The sequence below is a fragment of the Gopherus flavomarginatus genome, chromosome 1 (genome assembly GCF_025201925.1).
Source record: "Gopherus flavomarginatus isolate rGopFla2 chromosome 1, rGopFla2.mat.asm, whole genome shotgun sequence".
Classification (NCBI taxonomy): Eukaryota; Metazoa; Chordata; order Testudines; family Testudinidae; genus Gopherus; species Gopherus flavomarginatus.
This window is the reverse complement of record NC_066617.1, coordinates 10,369,583-10,386,186: the sequence shown is the minus strand read 5'-3', so window position 1 is coordinate 10,386,186 and position 16,604 is coordinate 10,369,583. Positions and strand designations below refer to the sequence as shown.

General features: G+C 52.8%; 1 protein-coding gene across 3 annotated transcripts in view; it reads right to left on the bottom strand.

Annotated features, from left to right (window-relative positions):
- The window catches only part of PLXNA4 (plexin A4), a 703,772-nt gene that overhangs the window by 118,545 nt on the left and 568,623 nt on the right, over nucleotides 1-16,604 (bottom strand). For all 3 annotated transcript variants that reach the window (XR_007772140.1, XM_050936769.1, XM_050936770.1), the window contains exons 16-18: nucleotides 14,620-14,787; nucleotides 6,488-6,581; nucleotides 124-363 (exon numbers count right to left, since the gene is read on the bottom strand). Coding sequence is in view for 2 of the 3 variants with exons in the window: in XM_050936769.1 (XP_050792726.1) it covers nucleotides 124-363; nucleotides 6,488-6,581; nucleotides 14,620-14,787 (502 nt within the window). In the remaining variant the exon portion in view is untranslated. The remainder of the gene's footprint in view (nucleotides 1-123; nucleotides 364-6,487; nucleotides 6,582-14,619; nucleotides 14,788-16,604) is intronic.

Genomic DNA, 16,604 nt, shown 5'->3' with positions numbered 1-16,604 from the left:
TGGGATGCTGGTGAAGGCTCTGTTGGGACTGGTGGAATGTTGGCATGAGCTGTGATTGGCCGGATGTGTTCCTGGAGGGTATCATCATTCTCTGATGCTGCTCCCTTACCCCCATCTCCTCACCTTTAGTATGATGGGCGTTCCTGGCTTCAGCTCCAGGATCCCCGAGGGGTTGAAAGCCTCAAAGACTGGGTTTGGGTAGTAGGTGAAGTTGGTTTTGTTGAGGATCAGCTGGGACTGAACATTATCCAGGATAAAACCAAACTCTTCTGGGCGCTCAGTTAGCTCGGACTGGTGATTTGGGTCCATGGCCAGTGCTGGGGCCTGGCAGGTCATCTCCGTGGCATTCTGTACCTCGCAGATCTAGAGGGCAGGAGCCAAGGGGGAGCGTTATCAGAGCAGCCCCTCCCCCAACAGACACTTTGCAAGAGATTGAATCCCTTCCAATAAAACAATACCCCACCCACGGCTGGGGAGAGGAAGGTACTGGGCTGCTGGGAGGGACCGGCTGGGGCACCACAGTCACTCCACCACTGCAGTCAGCACCTTGAGAGCACACTCAGCCGGGGCCACAGCTGGAAAGGGCATGGGGAGTCCGTCGCTCCTGCAAGTGAGTCCTCAGTGACTCAGGCTCAGGGCGGAGGCACATTGTGGAGGACAGTGTGAGGGCAGCTTGCCCCTGTTCCATGGGGGGCTTTGAACTCCAAGGATGCCAGCGTCAACACTTTCCCCCTGCAATGGAAAGCTCTGCCTTTTAATGCAGGCAGGCCCAACCCGAGCTCCAGATTCCCTTCTCCCTGGTAACTGTCCAAAAGCTGCACCTGCAGAAGGATCTCAGTTTTGTCAGTGGCCACAATCCCAATAATGGGCTGGTCGACTGAACCTGCCTTCCCTCGCCTCTCAAAGTTTGGGGTATCCAAACTTTGGCTCCGGAAGGTGGCCTGGCATTTAAGGCACTGCACTGGGACCCAGGAGATCTGGGCATTCAGAATAGGCACTCTTATTCCAGAAAAGAGTGTCCACACCTGGTGTTAATCAAGAAGAGTTATTCTGGAATAACTCCCCATGTAGACAAGGTGCTTCAGAGCCTCACCTGTAAAATGGGCGTAATATTACTTTGTCTGTCCTGCCTATTTGGACTGTTAGCTCTTCAGGGCAGGGACTGTCTCTCATTAAGCATATGTGCGGCCCCCAGCAAAGGGGACCGTATCTCAGCGGAGGTCTCTCAAAGTTACTTTAGTACAAACAATCATGATCCCAAGCCTGGCTTTATGATTTTCCTTTTCAAACATCCTTTTCACTGTTTGCTACAATCCTCAAAGAGCATTCAATATTACGTCTACTTTAATACAGGGGCTGGAGTCGATTTTGCCCAGATTAATTCAGATGAGAAAAGTGATTTGGACCAAATGAAATGCAGAGGATGCAGCCATGCAGATGAGCTGCACTGGGACAGCTCTGCTCTAGCACTGAAAGGCTGAAGATCAGTCTGTGCACAGGAGATCAAGCTATGACTGGGTACCAAGAGCTCTCACCCGCCCAGTCAACCAGAAGTTCGCAAGTTTAAATCCCTCTCCAGGAGTCATCTGCCCATGACAGCTGGGCAGTCTACATGGGGCCTGATTCTGATCTAAGCTTGGTGTAACTCCAGTGGCGATCTGCTGGTTTGACACCTGAGTAAGTGAAATTACAACATGGCCTGTTGGCCAGGACCGGCTCTAAGTTTTTTGTTGCCTCAAGCAAAAAAAAGTTCCCTTGCCAACTCCAGCCCCGCCCCTTCTCTGCTCCATTCCAACCCTTTCCCCAATTCCCCGGCCCCACTGCCTCCCCCAGGTGTGCCACGTTTCCCCTCCTACCGCTCCCTCCCAGCTTGCCTGGGAGGGAGAGGGGAAAAGTGGAGCGGCGGAGCGCTTGGGGGAGCAGGCAGCAGTGGAGCGGAAGTGAGCTGGCAGGGGGAGCGGTTACTTCCTGCGGCCCTCCCCGCACCCCCCACCGCTGCAGCTCACCTCCGCTCAGGCCTGGCTCCTGGCTTTTTGCACCTCAGCCGGAGTGCCACCCCTTGGAAAGTGCCGCTCCAAGCACATGCTTCGAGCGCTGGTGCCCAGCGCTGGCCGATGAGGGCACTTATAGCTTGAGCTAGTCACTAGGTGGCCCAGCCTCACGTTGCTCCCTCTCAGGGGGATGACGAGTGCTTGCTGAAAGGGATGAAGCATTGCAGGCAGCTAGCTCCGAATGCAGGAGAATCTATCGGCCAAGTGACACTTGGTTAAATACAACAGGATAGAAAAATACCTACCATGACCCAGGATTGCCCCCAGAGGTTATTGTAAGCGGGGGGAGGTCATGGGAGTTGGAATCAGGGTCCAAACCGACTCCATGTCTCGGGTTCAGCTGAGAACGTGCTTCCCACACCCTCTGTAGGGGCCGAATGCTGGGGGTCCACAGGCACCTGGAATACTTATTGAGCCAATGGGGCTGCAGGGGCTCAGCCTCTCTCTGGGTTTGGCCCTACCTCTCAGGCTAGGAGCCATTACATGGCACCGCTGGGATAAAGGGAGATGGCAGGACAAAAGGGGAGGAGTGTTGTCTAGTGGTTAAAGCAGAGGATGGGAAATCAGGACTCCTGAGTCGTATTCCTTGCTCTACCACGGATTCACTGGGCCAATTCAGGAGCAGCATAGCCAGCCCTCCGCAGCCAGGAGACCCACCAGGACTTAATGGCCTGGTTCTGCTGCCACTTACCCTGGTGTAAATTGGGAGCAGCTTTACCAGCCAGAGGTGTTACACTAGTAAGTGAGAGAAGAATTTGTTCAGTAGCATCTGGGGTTTCAGAAGCTATGAACACAGTACAGCTAAAGTCAGTGGGAGCTGTGAGCGCTCAACATCTCTGAAAATGAGGGTCATTTGGCCTAATTTTCAGAAGTGCCAGGTACCCCCAAACCTCAAGGATCCCATGGAAGCTGGAGGTGCCCAGCATCTTTGAAAATGAGGGCCAGGAGCGCCGCCAGCTTTTTTGGTGCCCTAGGTGGCGGAAGGTCCCGCCCCCGAAATACTGACGACAACCGGGGCGGCCGCCGCCCCCCAAATGTTAGCCCCCTAGGCGACAATTTAGGTTGCCTAATGGGTTGCACCAGCCCTGATGAGGGCACTAGTGCCTGTAAGGCTATTGACAATGTGTGTCCCTGCAAAGGTAAAAGTGAGCAAAGCACGGGGAGAGGGGCCCAGTAGTATGAAAGAATCGATGTCAAACTCCCTGAGAAAAGCCTGGGCCAGTGTCTGCTGGTGTCCCCTGCAGCAGAGACCTATCCTAAAAAGCCATCTCCGTGTATAGCAAGCAGGGCCGGCTCCAGGCACCAGCATCCCAAGCAGGTGCTTGGGGTGGCAATCTGCGAGGGGCGGCAGTCCCTGTGTTTCTGCCCCCAAGCAGCGCTCCGAATTGCCGCTGCGGACAGCGGGGGCAGTCCATGTGCCGTTAGGGCGGCAGGCACGTTTCTGCAGCAGCGGCAATTCGGCGGCAGCTTCTATGTTTACCTGTACGCTGCGGCGCAGCTTCTGTCTTCCAGCTGAAGAGAGAAGCTGCCGTCGAATTGCCGCCGACACGGAATTGTGTGTGCTGCCCTAACGGCACACAGACTGCCCCCGCCGTCCACAGCGGCAATTCGGCGCGCTGCTTGGGGCGGCGAAAACAGTAGAGCTGGCCCTGATAGCAAAGTAAAGCAGGAGGCACTATGAAGCTGATGCTAACCTCCTAGCCAGTCACAATGACCCTTTCTAGTTTGCATCCTTTTAATTTCGCTCCAGAATCACTCAGGGATGTCTTTGGGTTTTATTTGTTATGGGTTTGTTTTGTGTATTTTTTTTTTTGCTTGATATTCCAACATCCGGACGTGTGGTTTCCTTTGGATGAGACGTGGTTTTAAGAGAAGGAAGCTCATTTCTCCCTCCCTGCCCCCTGGCTCCTTCAATCTCTGCTCCTCACAGCAACAAGCCCTGATTAAAGCCTGCCCCTGTCAGTCTCCTCGCCCTGCCGTGGGGACTCCTGAGCACAGACAAATCTCTTCTCACTGCCATGGCTGGCCCGGGCGGTGTCACTCCAGATTTAGCTCAACATGAGCACTCTGGGAGCTGGCACAGAGCCTAATAGAGAGTGGCTTGGCCTATTATACCGGCGAGGCGGAAGGGATGGGGTGGGAGAGGACGGCACTGGCTCTTGGTTTATTGAAGGCATGAATTATTGGAAGGGATTTGGAGCTTTCAGGGTAATTTTTGCACCAGTCTGTTCTGCCAGGCACACAGACCTTCACAGGCTAAAGGGATTGGTGGCATTTTGCAGGGGCTTGTAGGTAAGGAGGCAGGAGGGATAGCTCAGTGGTTTGAGCATTGGCCTGCTAAACCCAGGACTGTGAGTTCAGTCCTTGAGGGGGACCAGTTAGGGATCTGGGGCAAATCAATACTTGGTCCTGCTGGTGAAGGCAGGGGCCTAGACTCAATGACCTTTCAGGGCCTCATTCCAGCTCTATGAAATAGATATATCTCCACATTTATATTGTTTTTAAGAGAAAAACAATCTGTGCCTTGATAGATGTAGTTTATTGCTGTGCTGTTGCAGAGGCAGAGAAGAGGTGCCACGGAAGCCAGGGTATGGGTTTAGCTCCTCGTCATCACCAACCATCAGGGGAGAGGATCCACATAGTAGCAGATGAGGAATTCCACCCTGGGACTCCCTGGGACTTTGGTTGGTGGGCTGAGGCAGGCCTCTGTACCTGCCTTTGCCTCCCTCACTCAGAGTCTGGGCCTGATCCCAGCAGAGGCAGAATGCCATCAGCTACTCAACCCTTCTCAGGCTGTGCTCAGCATCCAGCAGGATCAGGGCCTTGGCCAGCAGTGCTAGGGCCCCACGTCATGCCCAGGCTGGACTATTGTGTTCACAGTAAATGGAGTCCAGCCACTCCCCTGGGTCAGCAGCCTCTCTCTGTAACTCGCTGTGGAGAACACATCAGGGATGGCTCCAGAAGGCGGGGGACAGCTAACATTTTGAGGGCAGGTGTATGGGACATCTGGTTTCTCAAGCACTCTCATGACTGTCACTCTTCATGTCAGCAGAAGGGCAACACAGCTGCTGCCTGCTTCCTCTCTCCGTGAAAATGGGCCTGACAGAGCCTCAGCCACAGTGTGAACAGGCAGCTGGACTCTGAGGCCTCACTCAGTGCTAGCTGCCAGTGGGCAATAAGCATGCAAGGCCACAGGCCTGGCTGAGTGAGTGTGTGGGTGTTTCATAGGGTCTGGAGCTGGTAGTAAGAACAAATCCTCTGCTCTTCTCTGTGGCTTTTTTTCCAAGGGTTTTACAGACTCGTAGAACTGGAAGTACCTCAAGAGGTCATCTAGTCCAGTCCTCTGCATTTAAGGCAGGACTATGTAACACCTGCTAGACCATTCCTTGCAAGTGTTTGTCTTACCTGTTCTTAAACACCTCCAAAGATGGCGATTCCACAATCTCCCTAGGCAAGTTGTTCCAGTGGTTAACTACCCTGACAGGAAGTTTTTCCTAATACCCAACCTAAACCTCCCTTGCTGCAATTTACGCCCATTGCTTTTTGTCCTATTCTCAGAAGTTAACAAGAACAATTTTTCTCCGTCCTCCTTATAAAACCTTATATGTACTTGAAAAACTATTATCATGTCTCCCCTCAGCCTTCTCTTCCCCAGACTAAACAAACCCAGCTTTTTCAATCTTCCCTCATGGGTCACGTTTTCTAGACCTTTTATCATTTTTGTTGCTCTTCTCTGGATTTTCTCCATTTTGTCCACATCTTTCCTGAAATGTGGCACCCAAAACTGGACACAATACTCCAGCTGAGGCCTTATCAGCACAGAGCGGAGCGGAAGAATTACTTCTTGTGTCTTGCTTACAACACTCCTGCTAACACATGCCAGATGATGCTGATTTTTTCTGCATTAGTGTTACACTGTTGACTCATATTTAGCTTGTGGTCCACTATAGCCCTCAGATCCCTTTCCGCAGGACTCCTAGGCAGTCATCTCAAAGCACTTTGCCAACATTAATAGGGTGTTGCTAAAGTGACAGCAGGGTGTTTCCAGTCCCTGCTGCCCCAGTGTGCCCGACTTACCTTCCACCCAGCTAGGTGACCCACATCATTAATATCGGAATGCAATGTGGGGCCTTGTGTGCAATAGGTAATCGGTGACAATTCCTAGATGACAAGTGTCCACATAACAGAAACTATCTCTGCCACTAACTGTTGCAGCAGAGACTGGGAACCACCTGGATCTTGGAGAATCAACTCTCCTCTCCCCACTGCAGATTGATTTGAGGCACACTGGGCAGGAGGGCTTGCTTGGGCTGCTAACGCTCTGCCTGTTTTGTGGCTAAACAGGAGACTCCAATCTCCAGTGCTGTCCCATAGCCCCTTTCACCAGCCCGGCCACGTTCCTTAACACCGCTCCTGTTCCCAGCAGCAATACTCACATTGACATGTTCCTTCCCACCATGCTTGGCCCGGATCTGAGGGTTCTGGATAAGGTCCAGGTGAGTTCCCCACACGGCTATGGGGGTGTTTCCACTACAGAACAGAAAGAAGGAACAACAAGAATTGCCTGTTATCGAGGCCCAGAACTGAATGTTGCAGTGATGGGTGATCTGCGAATCCCTTGGACAGACAGGCAGAGAGGGGCTTCCACACCCCTGGTCTGGGAGGTGATGCCCCGTCTATCAGGTCCAAACGTTCACACAAGCATTTCTGCTGCCACGTTACATTGTAAACCTCAGTCTGATTTGCTGTGACTCCCAGGTACTCCCCTCCCAGCTGACCACCTGTGGCTTGGGTTCTTTCTCATTACGGGTATTAGCTGCATCTCTCCAGGGTGCATCTTGTTCTGTTGTTTCTGTGACAGGGGACTCAAACTGCTTTGAACACAGAGGCCCCCACCCTCTGGTGCTCTCCTTCTCAGACCTGTCACCTGCTTTACACTCACTTCCTAAACATTTATTGCAAAGTGTATGAATGAGTTGATTGTGTCCTTGTGGGCACAGTGACCTCTGGAGATGATGGCAGAATTGAAGGGTATCTCTATATAGCAGCTGGGAGGTGTCATTCCCAGTGCGGAGAGACATACCTGCACAAGATGTGCTCACACTAGTGCCTCGATATTGCAGTGACATGGGCAGTGATTCGGGCTAGTTGCCCTAGTATAAACCTGCTTGAACACCTCGCTGTGTAATCAGACCAGCCACCATGGCCACACTGCTGTTTTTAGGTGCTACCTTGAGCAGAGCTAGAGTGTGTCTGTCTACCCATCTCCTGGCTGCTGTGCAGACATGCCCTAAGAGAGAGGCTCCAACCACAGCATTCAGTTTGGCTCTGGTCCATCCCATTAGAGAGAGGAGGCAACTTGCAAAATGTCCATTTGGATCTAGGCTTGGCTCTCAAACCCATGTCCACACTGCAATCCAAGATGTGACTGCAGCCTGGGTAGACATACCCGTGGCTAACTTTACATGTGTGTAAGGTGGTGTTTACCCCACACCAGTCTGGAAAGCTGAGGAAAGGGCCTATTAGTGAGTTTACTCTGGAGAAGCAACCCCTGATTGGAAGAGGCAGCTCAGCTGATCAGAGCACTAACAGACCCCAGCCTCAGGCATGCACAGCAGCACATTTCTCCCTGGTCCCATCCAAGCCCGGTGCAAGGAAGTTTCGCGCCCTAGGCGAAACTTCCACCTTGCACCCCTCCCCAGCCCTGTGGCAGCTCCCCGCCCCCCCACCGAAGTGTGCCGCCCGCCCCCGTGGGAGCTCCCCAACCCATGGCCTGAGAACCCCTGCGGTACCTCCTCACCCCAGCTCACCTCTGCTCCGCATCCTCTCCAAGCAGGACTGCGCAGTGGAACCCCTGGGCTGGCGGCTTCCAGCAGCGGCGTGCTGACCCAGGGGACCTCCCTGGGTTGCCAGCGGCGCACCAGGGCAGCCCAGAGGATTCCGGGGGCCTGGGGTCTTCAGTGGCGGGGAGCCCCCGCTTTGGCAGTAATTCAGCGGCGGGGGGCCCTTCCGCTCCGGGACTGCCGCCCAAGTGCCCCGGAGACCCGCTCCGAGGCCCCCCCACCGCTGAATTACCGCCGAAACGGGACCCACTGCCGAAGCGCAGCTGGGTCTTCAGCGGTAATTCTGTGGCGGAGGGCTCCCGCCGCAGGTCTCCAGAGCACTTCAGCGACTGGTCCCAGAGTGGAGGGGCCCCCCCGCCACCGAATTACCGCCCAAGACCGGGCTGCATGTCGGCAGCGGGTCCCGCTTTGGCGGTAATTCACCGGTGTCCTGGAGCGGAAGGACCCTCCCCCGCCAGCGAGGACCGGGAGCAGAAGAAGCTCCAGGGGCCGGGCCCCACGAGAGTTTTCCGGGGCACCCGGAGCGAGTGAAGGACCCCACTCCAGGGGCCTCGAAAAACGCTCGTGGGGGCCCCTGCGGGGCCTGGGGCAAATTGCACCCCTTACCCCCCTCTCTGGGCGGCCCTGCTGGCGCACTGACCCAGAGGAAGCCCTGGGCTGCCGGCAATGGCGCCCTGACCCGGGGAACCCCCTGGGCTGCTGGCTGCCACGGCGGCGCCCTGACCCGGGGAACCCCCTGGGCTGCCGGCTGCCAGCTGCCGCGGCGCTGCCCTGACCCGGGGAACCCCCTGGGCTGCCAGCTGCCACGGCGCCGCCCTGACCCGGGGAACCCCCTGGGCTGCCGGCTGCTCCGGCGGTGCGCACTGACTCAGGGACCGGGTCAGTGCGCCTCCATGGCAGCCGGCAGCCCGGGGTTTCCCTGGGCCAGGGGATCCCCTGGGCTGCCGGCTGCCGCGGCGGCGCCCTGACCGGAGGGACACCCTGGGCTGCCCGCAGCTCATACTCCCTCTTTGTCCCAGCAGCAGCTGCCAGTCAACCATTTACAAAAAAATTTGGGGGCGCTTTTTGGCACCCCCAAATCTCAGTGCCCTAGGCAACCGCCTATTTCACCTAAATGGTTGCACCGGCCCTGGTCCCATCGCTTTCTGCCAAGGCTTTACTTCTGTGGCTGATATCAACCAGGTCCACCTCCTGCCTCTCAGACTAGCTTGGCCCTTCCTTCTGCCCCTTCCTCTCTGTCTTGCTGACATCTTCACTCAGCCCGCTCCATCTTCCCCCCAGGCTTTAGGTCAATCGGGATTTTCCCCAGCTGGAATCCCTGAGCATCTCACTTGGCAGTAGCTCAGAGCACAGTCACCCTGGGCCACGGGAGGATGAACAGTGTCTCTGTTTTTAGAAGTGAATGGAGACTGTTCTCAGTGGTAGCTGATAACAGAACAAGGAGTAATGGTCTCAAGTTGCAGTGGGGGAGGTTTAGGTTGGATAGTAGGAAAAACTTTTTCACTAGGAGAGTGGTGAAGTACTGGAATGGGTTACCTAGGGAGGTCGTGCAATCTCCTTCCTTAGAGGTCTTTAAGGTCAGGCTTGACTAAGCCCTGGATGGGATGATTTAGCTGGGGATTGGTCCTGCTTTGAGCAGGGGGTTGAACTAAATGACCTCCTGAGGTCCCTTCCAACCCTGAGATTCTATGATTCTGTGAGACACCAGTAGCTCTGTCAGGATTTCTCCAGCACTCCCTGACCTCCCTGCTGTGGTGAGAGCTTTCTACCTGACATTAAATGGCCATCTCAATCTCTCTCTTCCTTTATTCTGCATGCTGAGAAATGGAAGGGAAGAAACTATGGGATGTTGAGGACGTGACATTGCATTAGGTGGAGAGATGATGCCTGTCTGTACAACTCCTCACCTCCTACTCTCCCCACCCCACCTATGGCTCCGGGCTTGGCTGGGCACATCTCACCTATGGCAGATGGGGACGCTGCTGATAGCTTGTGTGTCAGATAATGCTGGGGTCCGGGATTTTTCTCAAGTGGATCCCTGACTGGACGGGAGGCTCTATGATGTCTTCTTTACTCTTCAGAGCCAGCTGATGCTAAATGTAACTCAAATCAACCCCAGACCATATGTTTTAATGGAGCCTGGTAAAATTCTACTCACCCAGCGTGAGTAATATTTTTTGGATGTATAAGTCAAATAAGATCCGTTTGTTTCTATTATTGCCATGGAAAATGGCAGGTGAGTGGAATTTGTGCCTGGCCTGATACAGACTTTGCAAGGCTGGTGTAATGACACTCATTCATCCTTCAGAGATCTTAACTCAGAAGTCAGAGGCAAGTCGAAGAGAGACCCATAAGTTGCTGTGATGAAGTGTATTGTACGATAAAACTCTCTCATCTGGCACTCTGCCCTCTAGCAGTGGACAATACCTGCTGCTTAGAAGATGATCTTTCCCCTGCCAAGAATGCAAAACTATAGTAGAGGCAAGAAGGAAAATTCTTCCCTGACTTTGGCAGTTGATCAACTTACAGCCTCAAGCATGAGGGTCAATTAAACCACTCTTGATTTAGTTCAAAGAGCTGCACATCACCACTGGCCATACAATGATCCAGCCCTTTCTGAAAGCCCTGCTTTGCTGTTTGCCTCAATGACTGTCTGTAGCGGAGCGTTCCAGAGATTAGCTCCACACTAGGAAAAGAGATACTGAGATACAGTGCTAATGTAGGATGCTCTGTCCTGTCTCCCTTCACCGTTCTCCAAGGCTTGGACCTCAAGAAGAGGCTCAGAAATGGAAATGAAGGCAGGACTGAGGTGCGCTGGATGCCTTGTAATAGATTGCCACACTTGCTGGCACTGTGCCTGATTCAATGTCAAACTGAGAAGTGGATAATGAGGCCAAGTGTTTGAAACAGCGGTGGTCAGGCCTAGTGGTCAGGCTGGGGACCAGAGCCAGGGGTCAGAGCAAGAATCAAGAACAGGGTTGGAACAAGGCCAGGGCAGCAGCAGGCACAGGCAGGAGCAGGAGCAGCGTGTAAGACCCTCCAAGCAGCAGGAGATACTCCGGGCGAGGTAGTGACATTGAGCACACTGGAGTGGCTGCTCTCAATGAAAGCACATATCCGTGGCCTTGGGGACTCCTGGTTAGACCTGAGCCTGTGGATTGGCTGAGCCCTGGCAGATAGACGAGCAAGCTGCAGCTGAGGGATAGCTCGTCAGCTCAGCGGCCCTAACCTGGCGGGGCTCAGCGAGCACTCGTCAGGTTCAGAGGTGACTCATTACACTCAAGCCATTGCTGTTCATCTCCACCAAATGAACACTGGTGATTCCCTCCTACTAGCCCCTTAGAACAGCAAGGGGCGGAGGGACTAACTGGACAGCGAGATGCATCCTCCCGTCTGTCCATGCTACCCAGCTGGCAGCTGAACAGACAATCAGTCTGAGGGCACCACAGGTTTTTATTTCTTTCTATAGCAATGGAGCACTGCATGGCTCAGGGGAACGGGCACTGGGAGGGGGAGTCTCTCCACCCTGCTATTCCAGTCCAGAGCCTCCACATAGCTCAGCCAACACACCTCAAGCTTCATCGGCAATACCTTCTGCTAGTCCAGTGGTTACCTAGCCGCAAGCTGCAGCCACCAATCAGTTTGGACTGTACAATGGTTCTGTGAGAACTAATGTCCTAAAGCAGAGGTGGCCAATCTGAGCCTGAGAAAGAGCCAGAATTTACCAATGTACATTGCCAAAGACCCACATTAATACATCAGCAGCCCCCCAGCAGCTTCCCGCATCTGCTCCCAGCGCCTCCCACCCACCGGCAGCCCCACTGATCAGTGTCTCCCCTTCGCTTCCCGCACATCCAGATCAGCTGTTTCATCACATGCAGGGTGTATGTGCGGGGGAGGAGAGGGGGTAAGGGCACAGCAGGGGAGGGGGGAGGAAGGGGTGGACTGGAGGCAGGGCCTGTGGCAGAGCCAGAGGTTGAGCAGTGAGCACCCCCCGGCACAGTGGAAAGTTGACGCCTGTAGCTCCAGGCCCAGAGTCGGTGCCCATACAAGGAGCGGCATAGTAACTTCTGAGGAGCCGCATGTGGCTCTGGAGCCACAGGTTGGCCACCCCTGTCCTAAAGGCACCAGGATCAGCCCCACCAAACTCGCTCTAGGTCAACTCTGCATCACCATTTCCAATCCAGCTCTGACTGGGAGCACCCAACAATAGGATGCGTGCTTGGGGGGTGCACGTGAGTGGAAGAAGAGGACCCAGTCCAGGCCTGATGCCACCATCTCAAAATTCCAGAGCTGACACCCTGGTTGGCACCTGCAGCAGGAAGTGCCAGGTCAGGATGGGCCAAGAGCAGACGCTGTTCCTGGCTCTCCATTAAGCACAGAGAGTCCCATTTCACATCACAACTCGACTCGTGCTAACTAGCTCTCTTGTTGGCAGCTTCAGCAGAGAAATCCAGGAGCAAACAGGCCCTGCAGAGTGAATTCCCTTTTCACTTGTGGCCAGGGCATCGGCAGGGTGGAGGAAGCTGCCTGCTCTGTCACTTTCCTGTGGATAATGGAGGGATTCAGTGCCCAGCGCTGTAAATCCAGCGCCTTTTGCCAGCACTAAACTCGCTTTCACCGAGGAACAGAGTAAAGGGCTTTCTCATTTCAGCGATAATCTGAACTCTGTGACTAACAACTCCCCCAAATGGAAAATCCAGACGCTGAAGCCGCAAGCCCAATGTGGAAAGATTCAATCTGGCAAAATTGGTAAATTCCCCATCGTAATTAAAGTCATTAATTGATTTGAGAAAACATCTTCGGGATGGGAGCTGAGCCGGGGTATTTACAAGACACGACCTAATCCCCAGATACTCCAATCACTCCAGGTTGACAGGGGAGCTGAGAGCTGTGATGGATGGATGAAAAGAGACTCATATTTCTTATTTGGTATCTTTTAAAAGAAATACTAGAGCATTTAATGACCAATTTCTCTCTTCACTGGGCCAGTCTCACAGGCTTGTGACAGTATTTGTCTAAAGCTTTGCTTCCTTCCACACTCAGGGCCAAAGTCTCCTCTCAGCTATGCTTCTCAGTGTGACCCCGCTGGAGTAAATGGGGTTGCATCAGTGGAACTAAGGGGAACAGCTGGGCCTGGTACAGGTCAGGGCCATTAGAATGTGGACCTTGGTGGGCAGGGGCCATGTCTTTCTTTGTATCTGTGCAGCACAATGGGGTCCTGGGGCCGCTGGGTGCTACAGCAAAACAAATATTAAAACAGTCACAACGAGGTATGGAGCAACTCAACACTGAGTGACCGGTGCGGTGTGGACCTCTCTGTCCTGAAGGAAACTCGCGAGGGTTCCAATGGCTGCGAGGTTTGGTTAGGATGATGGTTCAAATAGGGAGGCATCTCCACGCTATCTGAACCTTTTGGGCCTGCAGATGTGGGCTGGAGATCTAACGAGAGACCCCACCAGGCCACAAATAGCCTTCTCGTGGAACTTCGGCGCTCGCAATTTGGAAACCAACTGGAGCAAGTGCAGGAAAGAAGTGGAAAGTAAATGGCTTGTCTGTGACGGGGTAACACGCACTAGGAGCGTGTGATTTCTAAAGTGCACATTAATTGGCCAGTGTAGACACTGTTGGCGGGCACTGAAGATTCCCTAGTGTGATTTAACAGAGCACAGTTTCAAACAGCACAATGTTAAAGCACACAAGGGAACCTTTACTGCTGACCGGCAGGGTCTGAATGGACCAAGTAATGTGCAACGCGTTTGTGCAATTGAGAAATCATGCCCCTGGAGAGCACATTACCCTATGGTGTAGAAAAGCTCAAAAAGGAAGTAATGTGATGCAAACTTGCTCGAACCTCATTCAGAAAGGAGCAGTTCAAGTTCCAGAGGGTTTTTATTTTGTCTGCCAAACACAGAGGGGATCACGAAATTCTCTACTGAATCCTCTGGGAGATACATTAGCATAGGTCTAGCCAGCCACAGGGGAAAGTGGAAGAGTCTGCAACAGAAAAGAATCCAGTCCTTTTCCCCTACCACTTATAAGGAAAATCCTGGAGTTAGGAGGCAAGCATGGAACTTGGGGAGTGGGGGGATTGGCATAAAAGTGGAGGGTGAAACTCTCCAATCCTCAGTACTGGGGCAAAAATCTCTAACCTCAGACACGAGACCATCTTGTAATTAAAACCATTGCCACGGTATTTCCAAGACATACATTTGGCAAAGGCTCCTGTGTGGATTTTGCTTCATTAAGCAGGGAAGTAGTAGTGTCCTGCTGGAGGAGATGCAGAAGACTTCTTAGACACAAGCACTACACAAAGTCCCCTTGTGGCTTCTGGAAGGAACACAGCTACCATCCGAAGTCACCTCGAATTCTTCCTAGTCAATGGAAGATCTTCCATATGCATGGCGCATGCGCACACACAGACACAACACATAACGTGCTTTGGGAGTTGCCCCGCTGAAAAGCACTAGATACAGCGTAAGGCATCGTTACCGGGCGTAGCCCTGTGAGCACCCTCCGCTCCCATTAGGCTCTTTGACCCTCATTCGGCAAAGCACATGCTTAGGCACCATTGAAGTCAAGGCCACATCACCTAAGTCCCACTGGAAAGTGCATGGCTGAACTGGGGTCTTAATCAGCAGGAGAAGCCCACCCACCTGGATCCAGCTGTGCAACAGAGAACAAACGGGAGCCAGGGACAAAGGAAATGGGGTCTGTATTAGTACCTGATGATGCTCCACTCCGGCTCAATCCTCAGGACGGTGGGGTCCTCCATGTACTCAAACTGCAACTCCTGATGTATCTTGGCCTTGTCCACCCTCACGGACACCTTCACCTTATCAAAGCCATCATCCGAGGCTGTGGTGTTACAGACAATGTACTTGGTGGACCTCCTGTGAGCGGAACGAAGCAAGAGTCAACCAGGCATAACCAGTGTGAGCAAGACAATGTCACCATGAAAGGGCTCTGCCAGCAACCCTGCTGTCCAGTCCCCATTCAGTGCTTTGTAACCAACCCATCCCTAACCTGGGGAATTCCCTACTGTGGACTTTGTGGGAACAGAATAACACGTGTATCTGAATAAATATTAGCATCTACATTCACACTAGCTAGGATCAAACTGCAAGGGCTCTCAGTGCTCAGGCTTCAGGGCATAAACAGAACCCGACAAGAAACATTTCCGTCCAGGGACAGCCCCGCATGATTAAGAGCCTGATGAGTGTTTGGTTTCTTCCTTCAAAGCTTCAACAGTGACAACTGCCATAAGAAAGGCCATGTGTTGCTTCTGCATCAGCCTTCCCATCTGCAATATGGGATGACACCACCCACTTCACAGGGGGATTGGTGGGCTCAGCTAATTAATGTTCACAGTGCATTTTGGGATCTTTGGACAGAAGGTGCTAATGCACTGAGAGGTATTTTAATGTAATTAGAGTGGAGCTCGAACCAAAACCCCAGTTTGTGGCAAGGGTCAAACGACGATTTAGGTCTGAATTTTGCGGCTGGTCTCTCCCTCTGTAATGGGTGGAGCAAAGACCCAAGGTCCTACTGCCTTTGATTTTTAGGAGTCAGTGATCAGTGACTCTAATTACAATCACAGGAAGATCAAACTGAGCTCGTTGTTACCTGCATGCTTCACGTTTGCTCCCTTTCTGTCCTCCGGCCTCCCTTCAGCTGCCTTCACATACAGTATCTGTCTACAAGCTCCACTGCTCCTTGAACACTAACTGTTCACTCTTCTTTGATTTAGTTGGGGATTGGTTCTGCTTTAGCAGGGGGTTGGACTAGATGACCTCCTGAGGTCCGTTCCAACCCTGAGATTCTATGATTCTTTAAGCAGTGCCAATGCAGCTGAAGTGTACAAGTGAATTCCTAAATCCCAGGCTGTTATCACATGACCATAAATTACAGGCGTCAGGTCACCACACGCCCGTGCATGACTCATAGGGTTGAAAAATGCAATAGTGACAGCCGAGGAGACTGATGTCTTGTAGCCCCAGAACAGATGCAGCGTGGGCCATGATAGCTGTGCAATTTCCCCCTCCATCACCTTGCCAATGTGCCTCAACCCTGCAATGGGCAGCCTCTTTGGAGGCGGGAGAAGCATTCAGTCTCAAGCCCTGCTCAGTGTATGCCCTCTTTGGGAACCACTGGTTGCTAATTGCTACATTAGTGTTGATTGTGGGGATGGTAGGTTTTGTGTTGTAGATGCCACTAAGACCTGGACTTGGACTCCTTTTCACGTGGATTAAGGAACACCCAGTAGAGGACACTGACTCTTGGACACCACCGTCCTGGAGTGGAAGTGAACTGCTGATCTAGAGCTGAAAAGTTCTGTGTTCTTGTCTCCAGCTGAGCCATCCATTTCACCATCTTGCAAGATTATTTTTAGAGATGAGAGAATTGTTTTAATACTTCGAATCAATCAGTTTTTTCCCTGATAAGACAGGGATGTGGGATGGAATCTTTTGCACTGTACACCCACAATGACTAGCAGAGCATGGGTCCCGCGGAGAACGGTAATGAAATTTAACCAGGGACCATGGAAAATGTACATCAAATACTAATCAAAACAGTGAAATGAATTCTGTCTTCCCACCCAGGGACATGCACAATAAGGATCCTCTAATGGACTGCAGGAGGTAGGCCTCTATCTGCAGAACAGAACTGACACACAACAAGAGATGTGCTTGTGTGAATAGAAGAGAGA